The sequence below is a fragment of the Tachypleus tridentatus genome, chromosome 8 (assembly GCF_004210375.1).
Source record: "Tachypleus tridentatus isolate NWPU-2018 chromosome 8, ASM421037v1, whole genome shotgun sequence".
NCBI classification, from domain to species: domain Eukaryota; kingdom Metazoa; phylum Arthropoda; class Merostomata; order Xiphosura; family Limulidae; genus Tachypleus; species Tachypleus tridentatus.
The window spans coordinates 125458918-125480084 of NC_134832.1; the positions used below are offsets into that span (position 1 = coordinate 125458918).

The 21167-nt window shown below is 35.4% G+C and overlaps 1 protein-coding gene across 6 annotated transcripts in view; it reads left to right on the top strand.

Moving 5' to 3' along the window:
• The first annotated feature begins 15809 nt into the window (after nucleotides 1-15809).
• The window catches only part of LOC143223430 (multidrug resistance-associated protein 1-like), a 67888-nt gene continuing 62530 nt past the window's right edge, over nucleotides 15810-21167 (top strand). For 5 of the 6 annotated variants that reach the window (XR_013012913.1, XM_076451407.1, XM_076451410.1 and 2 more), the window contains exon 1: nucleotides 15810-16522. Coding sequence is in view for 5 of the 6 variants with exons in the window: in XM_076451407.1 (XP_076307522.1) it covers nucleotides 16481-16522 (42 nt within the window). In the remaining variant the exon portion in view is untranslated. The remainder of the gene's footprint in view (nucleotides 16523-21167) is intronic. The other variant, XM_076451408.1, reaches the window with a different exon arrangement.

A 21167-nucleotide genomic window follows, 5' to 3' on the forward strand; every position in this document is an offset into this window, starting at 1 on the left:
GATAGTGTCAGCAACACCTTAAAGGAAACACATCTCCGGGGGAAGATGGCTTCACTTTTGAACTTTACAGGTACTTCTTACCTTCATTTGTTTATGATTTTGTGAGGGTTTATCTCACGTAGTTTTTTTTTTTACTTGAAATAATGAAACGTGAAGTTTTTATTTTGATTCCAAAGGGAGGAGAGGAGCTGTTGCCGAAAACCTACCATCTAATAATATTATTGAATTGTGTTTACAATATTCTAACTAAAATATTAGCTAATAGATTGTTTCTGGTCATTTCTGGACTCGTATCACAGGACCATACTAGTTGTGCTCCAGGTAAGGATGTGGTTGCAGTGATCCTCCTTTAGAAGTTGTTAATGAAATACTAAGACCGAACATAAATAGATGAGAATTTGCTCAACGTTGACTAATGAAAGCTATTGATCGTTTTTAATACAGTTATTTATTTCCTTTACTTCATCGTTGTGGTTTTGGTGTCAATTTCCTTCGGTGGATGAAACTTTGTTATTCTGGTATTTCTAGTATTATTAAATATAATAATTATACTACAGATATTATTAACATTACCCGATGGCTTTGCCAGGGGTGTTCTCTATCGGCTATATTATATACTCTTTGTGCAGAACCTTTATATGATGTGACTGTTCGGCATAATAATATCTTGGGTGTCACATTTTATTGTACTAGCGTTACGTTTCAACATGTTGATGATACTACTTCGATACTTAGTGATGTCTCTTCTGTAACTCCTGTTGCACAAATCTGTTAATTCTATAGATGTTCCTCACGGCATAACAATATCTTGGGTGTCACATTTTATTGTACTAGCGTTACGTTTCAACATGTTGATGACACTACTTCGATACTTAGTGATGTCTCTTCTGTAACTCCTGTTGCACAAATCTGTTAATTCTATAGATGTGCCTCACGTACTCTGGTCAATTATAATAAGAGCATGGATCTGAGGCTAGGAAGTTGGGTTTCTCGGGGATCGAGGTATTTGAAGGTGTTACTGTCTCTTCAGAAGTTTTGAGGGCTCTCAGTACACATTTTTTACCCTGACAGTGTTGAGATGTATCCTATGAATTAGCATGACAGCTGTCGACGAGTCACTGTTATTTTAATATCTAGACGACACAGTTTTATTTATCCCTGAAGGGCCGAGTGTTGATTGATAAATGCTTCAGTTACCTCTGTACTATGGTATCCTCTGCAATATAGTCTCCTCTGTACTATGGTATCCTCTGCAGTATAGTCTCTTCTGTATTATGTTATCCTCTGTAGTATAGTCTCTTCTGTATTATGCTATCCTCTGTACTGTAGTCTCCTCTGTACTATGGTTTTATCTGTACTATGGTGTCCTGCGTACTATTATATCTTCTGTACTATAGTCTCCTCTGTACAATAGTTTCCTATGTACTATGGTATCCTCTTCAGGTTCTACATATGAAAGAGTCCACCTTTCCTTTATTACAGAAAAAAGATTTTTACCTTTCCAAAGTTAGTTATGAGGTAATGATTAAACCAGTTCTTTCAGGGAGGTTGAACTTTGTAAATATTCGTCTCCTTAAATACACTGCTGGCCGAAATCTTAAAGCCAATGAACATAAAGAAAAAAATATGCATTTTGCGTTATTAGACTCAACCACTTATTTGAGTAGAGCTTCGGAAGATGAAAATAAGAGAAGGGAAAATAAAAAAAAATATTTTTAGCATTCAATAGGAAAAATGTGAACACTATGAAATTAACCTAAATACTAGCTGGTCAAAAGTTTAAGATCACACTGAAACGAAGCGTTAATCGTTAAACACGTAACGAAATTAAGTCATTTGTGTTCAAGCATTAGCGTTGTGAACATCTTCTACTGACATCTCCTGTGTTACATTGGGTAAAAACATGACAAAGGCTAAAAAGTTGACAGAGTTTGAACGTGGCAGAATTGAGGAGCTGCAAAAGCAAGGTTCCTCTCAGCGTACCATTGCTGGTGAGATTGGGCGTAGTAAAACTGCTGTTGCAATTTTCTTAAAAGACCCTGAGGGATACGGAACGAGAATTTCAAGTGATCGGCCAAAGAAAATTTCGCCGGCGTTGAGCAGGAGGATTCGACGGGTTGTCCGGCAAGACACCAGCCGATCGTCGAACCAGATTAAGGCCCTTACGGAAGCAGAATGCAGTTCAAGAACAATAAGACAGCATCTACGAGAGAAAGGCTTTAAAAACTGTAAACGTCTTTAAAGGCCACGTCTCCTTTCACACCACGAAACAGCTCGGTTAAACTTTGCTGAGAAGCACCAAACATGAGACCTAGAAAAGTGAAAGAAGATTTTGTTCTCTGATGAGAAAAAATTTAACCTGGATGGTTTAGATGGCTTCCAACGTTACTGGCACAGTAAAAATATCCCACAGGAGACACGTTCTACACGACACAGTGGAGGAGGTTCCATCATGATCTGGGATGCTTTCTCCTTTCATGAAATAATGAAGCTACAGGTGATACAGGTACGTCAAACAGCAACTGGCTACATTGGCATGTTGTAGAGAGCATCCTTATTGACTGAAGGCCCTCGCTTGTGTGGAAATGACTGGATCTTTCAGCAGGACAACGCTGCAATTCACAATGTCCGCAGGACAAAGGACTTTTTCATGGCGAATAACGTGATTCTTTTAAACCATCCAGTGTGTTCGCCCGAACTGAACCCCATTGAAAATGGTTGGGGGTGGTTGGCAAGGGAAGTCTGTAGAAATGGACGTCAATTCCAAACAGTGCATGACCTTCGTGAAGCCATCTTCACCACTTGAAATAACATTCGAGCCAGTCTTTTGCAAACGCTTATATCGACCATGCCAAAGCGAATGTTTGCACTTATTCGCAATGATGGCCGTGCAACTCACTAATGAGACCTCTTGTTGGGCATTTCATATCCTGTTTAGGACTTATTTTTGGTATGGTCTTAAACTTTTGACCAACTAGTATTTAGGCTAATTTCATAGTGTTCACATTTTCCCTATTAAATGCTAAACAGTTTTTTATTTTTATTTTCCTCTTTCGAAGCTCTACTCAAATAAGTGGTTGAGTCTAACAACGCAAAATGCATATTTTTTCTTTATGTTCATTGACCTTAAGATTTTGGACAGCAGTGTATACTTATAGATTAAAGATGCTTTATAATTGATTATCTGGACAGTGTCCTAAGGTTTTCATTTTGGTGTTTTTGGTGATTTACAAATCGGTGCTGACGTATTATTCTGTCAAATGCGTGTCCGTTTGTTTGTTTGTTTGTTTTGAATTTCGCGCAAAGCTACTTCAGGGCTATCTGCGCTAGCCGTCCCTGATTTAGCAGTGTAAGACTAGAGGAAAGGCAGCTAGTTATCACCACCCACCGCCAACTCCTGGGCTACTCTTTTAGTAACGAATAGTGGGATTGACCGTCACATTATAAAGCCCCCACGGCTGAAAGGTCAAGCATGTTTGGTGCGAGCGGGATTCGAACCCGCGAATTACGAGTCCAACGCCTTAACCCACTTAGCCATGCCGGGCCTAAGTCTTGAAAGATTATGTTATTTTTGTTTATACCCTTCTGTGAGAGTGAATTAATAAAGAAAAAAATACTGGACTTTTTTTATGAAGATTAGGGATCGAGCAACTAAAAACACAGAAATAGTTCCTTTAAAGACGTTCCTGAAGCTTGTATGAGATAAGAAACGGAAATGCATAGGATAAAACTAGTCAGTTTCTAGAGTACTTATACCTTAAAAAAACGTACTTATCAAAATGCAGAATATCGTATAGTTTATACTATACTAATTTTGATTTTTGTTGCAAAATACAAAAAAATCACCTTTCAACATACTCCTTTCAAATTAAAATTAATATACAAACACATTTGTATTATTTGATAATTGTTTTCTTGTGTTGCTGAGCCGTTACGTTTTCCAATTATTGTGTGAAATATAAACTAGAAACATACGTATGCATATATGTTCATGAATATACACTAGCTTACATACTCATTCAATGCACAGGAAAATTTAGGTACCTCTGATGTGGACCCGGCATGGCCAAGCGTGTTACGGCGTGCGACTCGTAATCTGAGGGTCGCGGGTTCGCATCCCCGTCGCGCCCAACATGCTCGCCCTTTCAGCCGTGGGGGCGTTATAATGTGTGGCCAATCCCACTATTCGTTGGCACAAGTGTTGGCGGTGGGAGGTGATGCGTAGCCGCCTTCACTATAGTCTTACACTTCTAAATTAGGGACAGCTAGCACAGATAGCCCTCGAGTAGCATTGTGCAAAATTCCAAAACAAACAAACAAACCCTTGATGCGATAATGACCCTCTATGTCACTCCTCCTAAAGGTACATGCCAGGTGTTATAATTGTGGGATGGAACGTAACATTATAAAGCACCCACAGCTGAAAGGTAGAGTATGTTCGATGATGATGCTTGCGAGAAACTTACACACATGAGCAAATCAAATCGATCCAGCAGTGTAAGGGACAGGAACCACAAACTGCCCAGCTTTCAGAAAAAAAAAAAAAATTGTGGTACTGAAAAAGTTAAGAAAAAATACTTTAATCTTTCTTAACAATGAATACCTCTAATATTTTGTAAAATAATAATATTAATAATAAAATCGAACACCAAGATGGCTTCGATAATATGGCTGTAAGGGATGATAAATAAATTCCATAACCGTTATTCGCTTTGCAATGCACAAAACTGTCTACCCCTTCCACCTTTATGAATATGGTGACGATGTCCGCTCTTTACAATGGTAAATTTAATTAATAATCTATATATTCGCATTCTAAATTCAAACAGCTATTTCTTTTAACAAGTATGCACAGGTTGTTAAGGCACTCGACTCGTAATCTGAGGGTCGCAGGTTCGAATCCCCGTCACACCAAACATGCTCGCTCTTTCTGCCGTGGAAGCGTTATAATGTGACGATAAATCCCACTGTTTTTTGGTAAAAAAGTAGCCCAAGAATTGGCGGTGGATAGTGATGACTAGCTGCCTTTCCTCTAGTCTTACACTGCTAAATCAGGGACGGGCTAGCGCAGATAGCCCTCTTGTAACTTTGCGCAAATTTCAAAAACAAACAAACTTCATGAGAGTCAGGTAGAAGCCAATCAAAACAGAAAACAACGTGATAATTACTGAACATAAAGAAACCTGAATTCGCAGAGGTACCATTTTAAGTGATTTTTTTTGAGAAAGATCTTCGCAGTAAGAACACAGATATAAACTGTGAGAGATATTGAGAAGTCTTCGTAGTGATTTCTGCCACAGTCAAGTCACAGTGATCAAAAAACGCAGATGTGTAAAAATATCAAATAATTAAAATATGATCTTTATTTATACAAGTTAGTAAAGTATTGATACTGTCTCAAATCGATGGATTAATGGTATGTCGCTTTTATTAGGTAGTACGTGTTATTATTGTTGATGTATAAAATAATATACATCGATAACATGCCCATCATTACTTGAAAAAATACTCAAATAGGTGAAGACCAGTTTATGAAAAAAGGAAGAAAAATCTACATGTAAACATAAAAAAACGGCAAAGTAGTTCAAACAAGTGCCGGTAGTAGTGGGCCCGACATGACCAGGTGGGTTAAGTTGTTCGACTCGTAATCTGAGAGTCACGAGTTCGAATCCCCGTCATACCAAACATGCTCGCCCTTTCAGCCGTGAGGGCGTTATAATGTTACGGTCAATCCCACTATTCGTTAGTGAAAGAGTAGCCCAAGAGTTGGCGGTGGGTGGTGATGACTATCTGCTTTCCCTCTAGCGCAGGTAGCTCTCGTGTAGTTGTGCTCGAAATTAAAAAAAAACAAACAAAACAAAACTAGTTGTAGTCCTTTAAAATGTATTCTCTGCTTAGCGTTCTTCTGAAAGTTATAAAGTTTCATATCCGTGTAATGGATTCTAATATGTGTAATATGTAAGCTATAGAAATTATCTTTGTTATAACAAACTGCAATGTACACTTTATTTTGTGTGGGCTAATTCAGTGTTCCAGCCATCAACAGAGTAAAATCATATATCATATCTAAGGAGACATAAAGTGAAAGTAAATGGGTGTTTTCTTATAGCAAAGTCATATCGAGCTATCTCTTGTGTTCACTGAGGGGAATTGAACCCCTGATTTTAACGTTGTAAATCCGTAAACTTACCGTTTTCCCAGTGGGAGACGTGAAAGGTATAAATTGAAGATCCCAAAAAATTACAAAAATATTGGGTGAACAGTCTTTTGTCAATTAGCTGGTTTTCACCGTTACAAGTGTTGAAATTACTTTTTCCTATCATCCAACTCTGTATTATTTACAACCTCGTAGGGTTAATAATTACAATAAATAAAACCAAGGTTTACATCAATTATCTATATTAAAGGTTATTCACCGTGTGTTAAAACTACTGAAACCTCATACTATATAAATGAAAAGAAATCGAAAATGAAATAATATTTATTAAACATACAAGTTGATGTATAATTTATAAGTTAAGTGCAGTAATCTTAATTTATGCCTATGTTGTGTTTTCAGATAGATGAATTTTTCAGAAGAGTAAACTAGGTTTTGTTTGTTTGTTTTTAATTTCGCCCAAAGCTACACGAGGGCCATCTGCGCTAGCCGCCCGAATTTAGCAGTGTAAGCCTAGAGAGAAGGCAGTTAGTCATCATCGCCAACTTTTGGGTTGCTGTTTTACCAACGAATAGTGGAATTGATCGTAACATTATAATGCCCTCACGGCTGAAAGGGGCGAGCATGATTGGTGCGACGGGGACTTGAATTCGCGAGTAAATTAGGTACAATCACTTGTAATAGAAAGTCAGGCAAGACACATTGCAAAGTGCTAACCGGCTTTCTGCTAATAAATAGATGGACTGAATAGAGAGTGTAATATGCAATTAAAACAATCTTCAAACATAACACAAATAAACAGGTTGTACACTTCATCTTGTTGTTATACTCCTTCAGTACTTAAGATGCTCTATACTAACCAACTCACTTAAGATGTTCCATACTAACCAGCTCACTTGAGATATTCCATACTAACCAACTCACTTAAGATGTTCCATACAAACGTATTTTCAGATTACGAAGTTGAATTTGTAACATTCGACTCGCACACAGCAATTAGTACTATTCATGTGACAGTTTCCATTTTTGAGACATTAGCAGACATAGAGGACATCACCGTCGACTTTGAAGAACAAGGTGCAGTTTAATTCTAGGTACACTTTCGTTGGACAGACGAAATGTTACTTCTGTGGGACGACAAACCCAAACCAATGACTTCCTTGATCAAGTGTTAGGTGAAAACTGTATACGCTTAGAATAACTTATGAAAAGTTCTACATAAAATAACAAGACAATAAATGATAGAATTAATTGTACGTAGAAAGTAAGCCTAATGTGGAAAATATAACTGCATTTATTATTAAGCTAACTACTATTAATCGATTAGGTTTCAACTTTCTAAAAGTTAATATCTCTAATGAATTTCTCATGTAAAGATGCCAATGAAGAAGTTGAAAAAAACAAACAAAAAATAAGCAAGCAGATTTTTATACCATATTTCAGTTGATGTTTTTGAAAGCAAAATTTTGTTGAGTTTGTTGTTGAGCACAAAACTACACAATAGACTACGTCAGCAGATGTGCTGTATTCACCACAGGTTTCAAAAGCCAATTTTCAGTGAAATAAGCGTTCAAGATTACTGCTGAGTCATTTGAGGTGGAGGGCGGAGTGTTGAGTCAATAGGTGTAACAAAATGATATATACATATGTTGCAGAAACTATTATTAGTCAAAAACAGTCAAGATTCTAAATATGAAATAGAACAGATCGAATATATAATAGAAGTTATAAAAGTATGCTTATAACTAATGTTTATAAATATTAACTCTAAACTGTTTCAGAAGAGGAATGGAGAGTATGGACATTTCATTAGTATCTAACGGAGTCAAGTATAACATACAGCTTTAACATAAACTCATAGTGATTGAGGTGGGGTTCAGACCTGCTGCAGAGACCCAGATCAAAGTACTAGAGATTCAGAACAAAGTACTAGAGACATCTGGTTCAAAGTACTAGAAATAGATGATTCAAGGGTCTGTAGACTTAGATCAACAAAGGTTGCAACAGTATTTTTTGGGGCAATGATTAAAACCTAACTTTTGATTATCCAGTCTCTGATAACCTGCCATTTCAAGCTCAGTAGGGAAACTACAAAATACTAACAAACATTATAACAATTCACAATGAATATCAGAGTTTTAAATTATCACTTGCGTAAGTTCTTTCCATACCCCACTAGATTATGTTACGATTCATATGTTGAGCTGTTTTCATAATAAACTTCATCATAAATATAGTATTATCATCAGCAGATAGTAATATAGTAAATGTAGCCATGAGGCAGTAACGTGCTTCATCTTAAAATGAACTTTTCATGAAAGTATTATATTAAATACTGAAATTAAGTTTTAAATGAAAATGAAAAGATTAGCAAAATAAGGTTAAAATGCAGTAATTAACAAGGTTTATTTGCTACATTTGGACCTCGCAACTGTGCAATCAAACGATGTAAAGTTATACGCGTAAGAATGGATTACGAAGTTCTGGAACCAACCAATAGATGGCAGAATGCAAAACTTTGAGTATTTATTATTGTCTCAATATTCTCTTAATTTCTTTGTATTTTATCAATCAAAGATGTATTGAGAGCATTTTTATATTCTGTTGAAGAGCTGTGTTTTTATAGTATTGGCAAAATATTCTGTAAAGAAAGGAACAGAGCATGAACCGCACTTGAGCAAAATTCTGATATGACAAAACAAGTACCTTGAGCATTGAAACGAGGCTTACTGTTCACAAATGTGAGCTAAAATAGGGTTTTAAAGTGGAATTTCTGAACAGCTGCTTATTTTCCAACAACATCATGTTAAATGCAAATAGAGTGGTACATATATATATATATATATTTATTTTTCTATGTTCAATACTACTTTCACAACAAGTTGGAAAGTAAAGGCATATTGTGCATATTGGTACAATTTTTTTTCCTAATAATTATTGGCTAGGTGGTTAGGACGCTCGACTCGTACTCTGGTAATCACTGGTTCGAATCCTCGTCATACCAAACATGCTCGCCCTTTCAGCAGTGAGAGCGTTATAATAGACAACCAATCCCACTATTCATTAGTAAAAGAGTAGCCTAAGAGCTGGCAGCTCTCTAGTCTTACACTGCTAAATTTGGGACGGCTAACGCAGATAGCCCTCATGTAGCTTTGCGCAAAATTCAAAGCAAGCAAACTTAATAATTACTAAGACGTGTCACATCTCACTTTCATTGTCTTATAACAGTGTTGAATTATTGAGTTGTACATTTACAAGGTAAAAAACCAAATACACCTGTTTGAGGTTTGCTAAACATGTTTCTCTTCCTTAGACGTGCTAGAACCATTGCTTTGATATACCTTTTCTCAGACGTATAGGATATATTTAGAATGATTTAGGCACGCTTGGTAAATTGTTATATTTTCTCAAGTGGAACATTTATGATTAATTTTTAGGGTAGGATGTTTTCTTGATTTAAATAAAAATTGTTAAATTTATTACACGAGTTCTCTAAACATACATCTTATTTTTTCCTTTTTTTTTTCCTGCAATTTAATATATATATATATATAACCCTGAATTAAGGCATGGGCTTACCGGGCTGAAGCCCAGGGCCTCACACTAACTTGGAGAGCTATGGCTATAAATATATTGCACGTAGAGGTTCTGTCTCGAGGGGGTTTCTATACGTTGAAAAGCTTAGGGTTAATAAAACCCTTAATTCAACCTTGTGTTTATATATATATAATGTTGTTCAACATTTTTACCTCTCAATCTTTTTTACTTCTGCGACAAAAAACACAAATTCTTCCCCCTCTCCAAAATACTCTCTACAAACTGTATTAACAATCCCAACTCTATAAGTAAACATTTTTTTTATTAAAGATGATCAAAATATTTGTGTGCATACAAAACAATATGTTAGTGAAAATAACATTCAAAATTTAATGATAAGAAAAGCTAAAAATAACCTACTTATTATTAGTTTGTATTATTTGTAGATTATCCCTAAACTCTTTCAACTACTTTGCAAAATTTCACAAGGGAACGCGTTAATACACAATAAGTATCTGGCATCAAAATAGGTTAGTTGGAATTTCGTTGGTATTTCTTATTTACTCGCGTGCTAAATGTGTTCTTTTGTTAACATATACTTATAAGCGTGTGTGATTCTATTGATTATACCCATTATATATTTTTAAATAGGTTAAATAGGCTTATAAGATTTTATAACATTTTGTTCTGTGGCTGTTATCTCAGAATTATACTTCTTATTCAATGTAAAACAAGAAGATTGTGTCACTGGTATGGATCGGTTCTGACTTATCTGTGTATTGTAAATAGATAAGTGTATAAGGCGTATTAATTCGATATTGTGGACAGTTACTGCTGTGCACCTCTGAGATGTCTAAAGATGATAATTATAAGTCAATAGCGCATGTGTATGTTAACATAAGTAAATAAAAAAGGTATTTTAGGATCTATGATATAAGAAGTCACTCACGTGTATAATGGTTGTGCAGTTATGTCCGGTGCATGTCCAGGTGTTCAGGAAATGATCCGCAATACTTATGACAAATTACATTTTGTTCAAATATGGATAAAATGTTGTTGTTGCCAAGACTATTTGGAGTCCTTGAACAGCTGTAGATATTTATGTATGATAAATTACATTTTGTTCACATATGGATAAAATGTTGTTGTTGCCAAGACTATTTGGAGTCCCTGAACAGCTGTAGATACTTATGGAAAATTTCAACAAGAGACATGGCTTCTTTCTTGCAGTCTAGGAAAAAATTAGTGAACGAGAAAGACCCCTCTTCCAAAACTCTTAACTGAATAAGTGTACATAATGGTCAGGAAGAACTGATAATTGCAAAGCTTTGTTTTCACTACATTTGAGTCAATTATACAAACACTACGCCAAATACAGGTTGATACTGCATTAAACAAAGATACGGATGATTTTTTTTTTTTTTCTGATAGCATTCAACAGAATTCTATCTTCAGGCGAGTTAAGTGAGCATCAGTACAGGCAGAAATGAATGAAGACAGCAAATATGAATTTAAAAACCGAAGATGCGATAAAACGTTTCAGAAGTTGCAGACTGAAACTTCTTCAAAAAGAATCAAAATCTAGTAGAATTTTAAGAGGATATAATCACTTTTACTATCATATATTTATTTTACTATCGATGTTTGTTTCAATTAAATGCATATTTAGAAAACTTTAGCTTGTTAAAGAATTTCGAATGTAAGAATCAACAATGTACTCTGTGTGTACGTAAGTACTAGTGATTGCCAGTATTTTTACTTTAACTGAAATTTCTAGGAAATCTCCTCTCAAGCTTATAAAGGTAACCAACGTAACGCGTGGAGAGATTGTATCTAATGTTGACTTGCTACAGTTGGTATACTATAAACCTCGTTAGCTATAACTGTGATGATCGTTTATTAATCTGAAAACTTCAGCTATTTTATCAGAAATGTTTATAGATTTCCAACATCACAAACCGTTTAATTTCAGCAGATTATCATCAGGTGTTAGTATTTTTACGACGACATTATGTAGCTTCAGTGGTGAAAGATTAAATCGTGATCAGCGGAAAGCTAGTTAGTTCCACGTTAAGTGAACTATACGGATATCAACCCCAAATTAATTCGCTCATTGTGAAACCTCGATATGATATCAAGGAAGTTCTTGATCAGATAGAAGACTCTATGTTATTTGTAAAACATTTTTTAAATATAAATCATTATTTGAAATAATTATTTGTAAGAACCATTATTATAAATTGTATTACTGTTTGTATATTAAAATATATTTGTGGTAACAATTTGAACCAGGTACGGTATTTATGACGTTTGCCAACAGGATTGATACACACAGCCCTAGATCTATCTATTGAAATTATCACTAAGAAATCTAACAGTAAAGCATTGCTGTTGCTAAAAAAATGTGTAACTTATTATTTCTTCATTTGAACAAAATCAGAACAGCTGTAGTAGTTTACAATATACTCTATAGAAAAAGAAAACGAGAATTCACAAATGAAGAAATATAAATTTGAGAGTGTCTTAACTTACCTACTAAACTGAAAGATATCTATCGGTTTCTGAGAAATGGTAATTTGCCAGATTCCCACATTCAAATTTCAAAGCTATACCAGCTAGTCGTGACACTTCTAGTGACATATTGCTACAATGATAGAAGGTTCTAACCACCCTGATACAGGATAAATTGAATAAATTAATGATAATTACACTAAGAACAGAAGTAAGTTAATTAATACTTTTGGAATGAGTTGGTAATTCCTTCTGAAATCGAAATGAAAGAGCTAAATGGTGAGGATAACTTACTGAATAATCATTTAGAATGAATTAAACTACATATAGATTTAAAATATCAATACATATACTGTAAATGTATCTAAATACATTGTAGATCCATTATATGCTAAAATTCTTTTGTTTTCTGACTGTGTTTCCCTCCTAGAAAAACAAGAAAAAAATCAGCTGCTTAAAGCGACATCTTTAAATATTTTACAGGCATCTCGATTTATTACATCGATACGTTTATGAATTTAACATTCGTGCATATTTTTATTGTTTACTTTTTTATAATCCCCTTTTCCAATCAGTGTTACAGCGGTATATCTGCGAACTTAGAACTCTAGAAACCGAATTTCGTTACTCCTGGTGGTGGACAGAGTATAGATATTCTATTGTCTAGGTTTATGGTGCATTAGAAACAAACGAGCACATTGTTTACAATAATCACGCACACGACCTACTTACACATTGTCATCACTAATTGTGAGCTGATGGACTAGAGAGAAAGCAATTAGTCAACAGCGTCCGCCTCTAATTCTTATTCTCGACCTACTGCTGTCTGAACAAGTAGTTAGTTTGGGCCGTCACTATTATACCTCACCCATAGCTCTAGAGCTTGTATTTTGTGGCAACAGAACACGAACCATGAACCTTTAGGTTCGCAGTTCGGAAACGTTAACCATTAGGTCATGCCGGGCCTATATACTTATATTTATAAATGCTTATGTAATAAACGTACACAAAAATATTCTAAAGTTTGTCCTGGTGGTTATGACTCTTTTCTAGTAATCTCAGGGTTGCGATTTTGAATCTCCATCACACTGAATACGTTCGTTCTTTCCGCCGTGAGGGCGTTATAAAGGTATGATCAATTCCACTATTAGTTGGTAAAAGTTTGAATTTCGCGTGAAGTTACACGAGAACTATCTACGATAGCCGTCCCTACTTTAACAGTATAAGACTTTTACTAAGGAATAGTGAGATTGATCATTATATTATAATGACCCCACGGCTGAAAGGGTGGGCATGTCGAACCCGCGACCCTTACATTGTGATTCGAGTGTCTTAAGCACCTGACCGACCATGCGGGGTTCGGTGGTAAAAGAGTAGCCTAAGAGTTGGCAGCGAGTGGTGTTAACTAACTGCCTTTTCTTTGGTCTGTAAATTAGGGATGATTAGTAAACGTTGCTATAGTTTTTATTTTGCTACAATTATTTACGTGGAATCCTCAGACTCGTACAAGACAATTATCTTTATCGTCTTAAAAGTACAATTCATCTGATATTTGGGCATTGTTTTATAATTAATTTTCACCACTTAAAGTGCAACATGATTATATAATGTCATCAACATAAAACTGTAAAATAAAAACGTTTTAATGGAGTTCCATTTTTATGCATTAGTTAATACATTTTTTTTTCTGTTCGTTATTACTAGTGGTTGACTATTTGTTGTTGTTATTGAATGCAAAGCAATAAAGTTTGGAAACACATAATTCAAAATCAAGAAAAATTTAGTTGAGTTTATTATTTGAGCAATGCATTTCTGTCACGGCTCTATGCGCACGCGGACTAAACAGTAGGTCAAAGACCATAAGATCTAAAATTTCTCGTTTGCTACTGGCTCGTAAAACGAGTGTCGCAGGTTCGAATCCCCGTCACACCAAACATGCTCGCCCTTTCAGCTGTGGGGGAGTTATAATGTGACGGTTAATCCCACTATTCGTTGATAAAAGAGTAGCTCAAGAGTTGGCGGTGGGTGGTGATGACTATCTGCCTTTCCTCTAGCCTTACACTGCTAAATTATTGACGGCTAGCGCAGATAGCCCTTGAATAGCTATGGGCGAAATTCCAAACAAACCAAACCAAATCGTTTGCTTCTGCCAATAACCAGAGGAAAGGCTGCCAGAAACATCCACCGCGACATGTATTGTATTAACATTTAGAATTAAAGCAAATATTTGATTTTTAAAGTTTTATTTCATGTTAAGATTTGTCCCCCGCTGGTACAGCGGTAAGTCTACGGATTTACAACGCTAAAATCAGGGTGGCTTTGCTATAAGAAAATACAAACACACACACACACACATTAAGATTTACAGTTGTTATTATTATCTTACGTGGCCCAGCATAGCTACGTGGTTAGAGCGTTCCACTCCCAATCTGGGGTTCGTGGGTTCGAATCTCCGTCACATCAAACATGCTCGCCATTTCAGCCGTGGGGGCGTTTATAATGTGACGGTTAATCTCACAGTTCGTTGGCAAATGGGTGGTTTAAGAGTTACACTGCTAAATTAAGAACGGCTAGCGCAAAAAACACTCGTGTAACTTTGCGTGAAATTCAAAATAAACAAATTGGGTTTCTAAAAAAAGAGAATTTTAAAGTCTTACACTTGTACAGTATTTACCCTTGTTGACGATCATTGAGAAAATCATTATGACATACTAACACATTCATGACAACATGGAATATAGAAAGACCCTGGACAGTCTTCTTGACGTAGAATTATCCATGGAACCAAAAGGTAACCTTGATCTGTGTTGATGTTGCCAAACTTACCAGTTGTTTTAAGATAGCAACTAAATCCAGTAATGAACCTAGATTCTGCGAGAAAGGGAGTAAGATTACCGACACGATGAGATAACAAATGAACTGTCGTGATTTTAGTACTTAAAATTTAAAGTAAAACAGTTTTAAACATGTTAAGAGACATTACTTACTTCAAAGCATAAAACATTATCTCGTTGTTTAGTACGCATTTTCCTGAATTTATGCTGGGGTATTATGTTAGATTTCAACGTACATACTGCGTGTAATGTTGAAGTTATCGTTCAACTCAAAAATGAAGAATGTATTATCTGCGTTCTTCTACCACTCGCAGAATTCTAACCCAGAATTTCTTAGTTATAAACTCTATAGCTTATCGTTGAGCCGCCCGGGGAGCAATTGAAATAATATAGTTTATAAATTATTATTTTTATCACAATAAGTCACTGTAAAGAAAACCAAAATGTTTATTTAGAGATAATATTTTTTATCTTTTATCGATGCTGAGCAATTGAATGGTTGTACTTCACTCTGTAATTGTTTACGTTTATATAATAAGTAAGCCTATTTAATTCATTTATTTCGTTACAATCTCAGTTAACTGGTTTGAGGTTATGACAATCTATTTCACAATATCTAAGTAATGAGTAAATCTGTTTATCAGCAGACCTATTGTGTATTAAAGTGGAGCAGTTATCGTTGGAGTCACAAGGAATGACACGTCATAAGATTGCATTGAACATCTAGATAACTCCTAAGTAATAATACAAGTTGTTTTCGATCGATCTGCGAAGTGCACAAGTTGGTCCTGTGTGGTATATATATACACTTCGGCAAGGAAGAACTTTGCGCTGTGTGTGTATGTCTATAGGGTTCGTTTGATTAACACACGCTGAATTTTATAAAGTTACACTTCTTCTTAGAAACAACAAAAACAAAGTTTCCTACTACGTTTCGGCAAGGAAGAACTTTGCGTAGCGTATATTTATATTGACAAGTCTGATAATTTAGATACGTGATTCTCCAACTCTTTGACCCAACGACTTAGGTTCCGTCATAATTACGTTTTATCTTCTTTTCAGTCTAATGTGTTAAATGATCGCGAAGAGTTTTGTTCAGTTCGTAGTGTGTAACCTAATTCCGTCGTTTCGTGAGGTGACGTTTTATGGAATCCAGATCTATGAGTTCTGCAAATGACAAATTGTTAAACATTTTAACTGATATCAGAAAAGTAATCTAATTTGAATCGCTTGCCCGGTCGTTTCGGCAAGGGAGAACTTTGCGTTGCGTCTGTGGCTTTGACCATAATTTGTAAAATACGTCCTCTTTGGATAATTCTACCGACTGGAACCCGTTGTCTACATTTACTAAAAGGAAAACAAACCTGAGGAAGAAATCACGATTTGCTTTTTCTGATCGTCAAGTTAAAGGAATAAGTCTAAAGTAGTTATCATTTCTGTCATGTCTGTCCGTGGGCAATCCTTCTGTAAGTCATCATACTGGGTAAGTTATGTGTCAACCCCTCAGAAAACTAACAAAATTCTGTAAGTCAAAACCATAAATTAGCGTGAGTTATACTTTTACATATTTTGTTTTGTTTGTTTATACTGTTAAGCACAAAACTACACAACAAGCAATGATGTGCAGAAGATATTAAAAGGTCAGGGGTTATCAACAAAAAAAAAAGAGTACTTTTCAAGAATGTAAAACAAGACATTGTTTTGAGGTGGGGGCACAGGAGACTATGAGAACTGAGTTACCGATAGTATACATGGGGTAAAAATTATTATAAAGAGAACTGCGATTTTCTGCGCATTAACTCTTAATAGCTAAAAATAATAATTTCCACTACTTCAGAGTCCAATAGCAGTGTGCTTTACATCACTCCAGCTCACGCTTGGCATTGTGCTTGGTGATCTTAGGCTTGCGTGCGGTTGCTTGGCCATAGAAACCTATTTCATGAAGCTCCCTACGAACAGTTCTTGTACTGACGTTGCTTCCAGAGGCAGTTTGGAACTTGATAGTGAGAGTTGCAACTGTGGACAGACAATCTTTACGCACTAAGCGCTTCAGTACTTGGCGGTCTCGTTCTGTGAGCTTTGTGGCCTACCGCTTCGTGGATGAGCTGTTGTTGCTCCTAGACATTTCTACTTCATAATAACAGAACTTACAGTTGACCGGAGCAGCTCTAGCAGGACAGAAATTTGACGAACTGACTTGTTCGAAAAGTGACATCTGATGACAGTGCCACGTTGAACGTCACTGAGCTCTTCAGTTTGACCCATTCTATTGCAAATGTTTGTCTATGGAGGTTGCATGGCTGCATGCTTGATTTTAAACACCTGTTAGCAATGGATGTGGCTGAAATAACCGAACCCACTAATTATAAGGGGTGTCTACATACTTTTGGCCATGTTGTATATATCAATCAACATAGAAACTCAACAAACAATAACATTTGTAACTGATAACTGCCAGTACCTATGACAACGAGCGAAATATGCATATTATATATGACATAATTTCCAATAGACTTATTTGTTTTACGAGAAAGAAAGAAAAAATAGATGTAACACATTTATCTGCCTTATGTACCTTTGTATTTAGTACTTATAAATGTCACATATCATTATCTCGGTCGAATTCTGATTTATTATGTTATGTATTACGATTTCAAATAGCCTGAAGTTTTGACTCGAACTTATTTAGTTGATTGAAATTAAGCACAAAGTTACATAATGGGATATTTTTGTTTTGTCCACCACGTGTTATTCAATAAGGTATTTATTTGCTGTTTGTTTGTTTGTTTTGAATTTTGCGCAAAGCTACTCGAGGATTATCTGCGCTAGCCGTCCATACTACTAAAACTAGGGGGAAGGCAGCTAGTCATCACCACCCACCACCAACTCCTGGGCTACTCTTTTACCAACGAGTAGTGTAATTTACCGTCACATTATAACGCCCCACGGCTGAAAGGGCGAGTATGTTAGGATTACGAGTCGAGTGCCTTAACCACCTGACCATGCCGGGCCTTGTTGATTTTTACACTCGAGTATATTCTATAAATCTATAGAACAGGCGGGACTTTCGCAATACATGCTTAAAATATAAGTTACATGCATTTCCAAATACATATTAAACCGAAATAAACGCAGATAGTAAAATAAATATATAATAATAAAATCGTCACTCCTTTCTCCTTAAAGAATTAAAAATTGGCGTTGCAAAATTTCTCATTAACATATTATATGTGTGTGTGTATATATATATACATATTTGATGATAATACATTAATGTAATACATTCTCAAAGAATTATACAACTTCAATGATCATGACAGTGCATAACGCAACCAATAGAAATAACCTTATTCTCATAAATAAATGTCCCCCGCTGAGACAGCGGTAAGTTTTTGGAGGTACAGCTCTAAATCAGGGATTCGATTCCCCTCGGTGGACACAGCAGATAGCCCGATGTGGCTTTGCTATAAGAAAACACACAAACACACTTATTCTCATAAAATTACATAACACATGAAAGTGCTTAAACACAAATGCTATCTTTTGGTCAACACAATTAACAATCACATGACTGAGGTGTTCTTTGAAAGCTGGGATAAGTTTCAAAGGAGCAACGTTCTGATTATGTTTCCCAACCAGTTGACATGCATGAAAAGTTTTATGAAACTCGGAAACATTCTGCCTAATTTTTGACCAAATAAAATGTCTTATAATTTTGTCACATGAGTTGTTAACAACTGCATGACCTCCCATGAGGAGTTTATGGGCAATTTTCAATATTTTATAATGATATTTTTGGAAACAGTGATCTCATAAAATACATCCCAGTCCTCAGAAGTTAGCATATATAATGATCTCCATTTTCTCTTGAGCACACTATTTTTGAAAAATAACCATTTAGAACTTTCTCCAGTTCATTTTTGGAAGTGCTTATCTAACTAATTAAGAAATCTGTGTATTCTTTTCTTGCTGGACGATTAGTTGACCTCTAGCAAAGGGAACTCCATCAGTTCAACTAGATTTCTCACGTCCATTATTGTCACTCACCAAGGAAATATCAGTAGGACAATTACTTACATGTTCCCCTCTGATCTAAAAAAAATGTTTAAGACAAATCTACGATATCATCTGAATACACGTTTATCATTTGCGTTTAGCTTAATTTCTTAACGTGAGCACGAATCACAGCAGGAAAACGCGTTTGGATTCTTCTGAACAACAACATCTCTAGATGATACAGTGATTAGCTGGCTAACCATTTTGGACTCGACAACAATTTTTCTCCAGCCAAATCGTTTCACAGCAATAATTATACACCGTTTATTGGAATAGTATGTTTTACTCCAATCAAAACTGGTCCCGAAATTAGGTCTGATGCTAAATAAATATTATAAAGATGAAAATTAACAAAGCCACCCTCAATACCCTGAGAAATAAAAGACTCACCAGTGGCAAAAGTCAAACCTAAAGGTATCTGTATACTTTCTTACACAACGACTGAGTCGTCCCAGTATCACATTGTATACCTATGAGGTATGAGATTAGCAGTCTCATTTGTTAAAGACACAGAACCAACAGACACAAACAGTATAAATTCTTCCCTAACTATGGCAGCCTTTTCATTAGTGGCGAAACTACGTTCATATATGGACACGAACGCAGCGAGTGTTGCTTTTTTCTCTTTTTCAAACACCAACATTCGAACATAACATGACCAGGTTTCTCACAAAAATGACAGGCAGGCCTTGATTATTTTGATGAACTTTAATTCATTTGTATGAAAATTTTGAACAAGAGGAACTAGATATTTAGAAGAATCCTCAGCTTTCATAGGCTGAATGGGTACAGATAGAAATGGCAGGAATTTATTTTCAAGAAAAGTGGCTTTATGTGTAATCATCGAAAAGAGCAAATACTTCTTGTAGTGTTTCAACTTTCTTTTCATTCAAATAAGTTTTGAGGTCGTCACTTGTTCAGCGTTTAAATTCCACAATTAGACATAATCATCTTAGTTTTTACAAACTCATTTTGCCTTTGTCGATCGGAGTTGAGTCTCATTTCCATTTCTTTCAGCCTAATTTTTTTGGCTTCGATACGGGGTTTTTGAGCCTAGAGACGTTTATTTCCATTTTCAGCTTCGATACAAGCTTGCACCTTCACTTTTTCGGCTTTGATAGGGGCTTGTTCAAGCTTGATTTGTGTGAGTTTTAACTGGATTTCTAGTTTATCTTTCTTACTCAATTCTGATTAGCTAGAGAAGACATTAGAATATTCCCTTAATGCTTTTTCAGAAAACAAGTCATTATCGAGTAGTATTTCAATAGTACGCCTTTTTACTGATTTTGCTCATTGATTTTTTAACCTCTAATTCTAAGATTTTGGCAGTTTCGAGCAATTTTTTTTCATATTTTCTAGTTGTTCGAGGAAAAGTGATTTAAGAAAAGCTTGATAATCAGACATGATCAAATCTTGTTGGCACTGAAAAATATAAATTGAATTATAATTTGAATTTAGAATTAATTTCGTCTCTAATTCAGATCTCGGACACGAGCCCCTAGTTCATTCTTACATATTATAATATATTTCGGACGAGTTTCTGATTGATTGTGTTATGTATTACGATTTCAAATAGCATAAAACTTTAATACGAATTTATACGTCAATTGAATGTTAATATGTGTTAAATCTATGATATTTGGCAACAAGATTGATACACATAATTTTCTTTTTAACACACAAACAATAACACAATTGATAATAATGATTATTACAAATAATGATTTATAAACAAAAGTTTTATAAGCTTACAAACAATACTGAGTCTTCTATCTGATCTGGAACTCAATATTTTATCGACGGTTCATGGAGAGCGAGTTATTTCTGTGTTGATACATTAAAACATTTCTGTTGACGGAAGCTGTCTCACTGAACACAGGTAAATTTTTCACCGAAGAGAATGTCTAATGTTTTCACAGAAATACTAACGTTCGAAGTTATTTCTTTGAAATTAAACGTTTTGTAATGTTCAAAATCTGTAAACATTCCTGGTTAAAAGTCTGTAGTTTTCCAGTTAATAAGCGTTTACTGCAGTTATAGTCAGAGGTTTATAGTGTACAATATTATTAAAC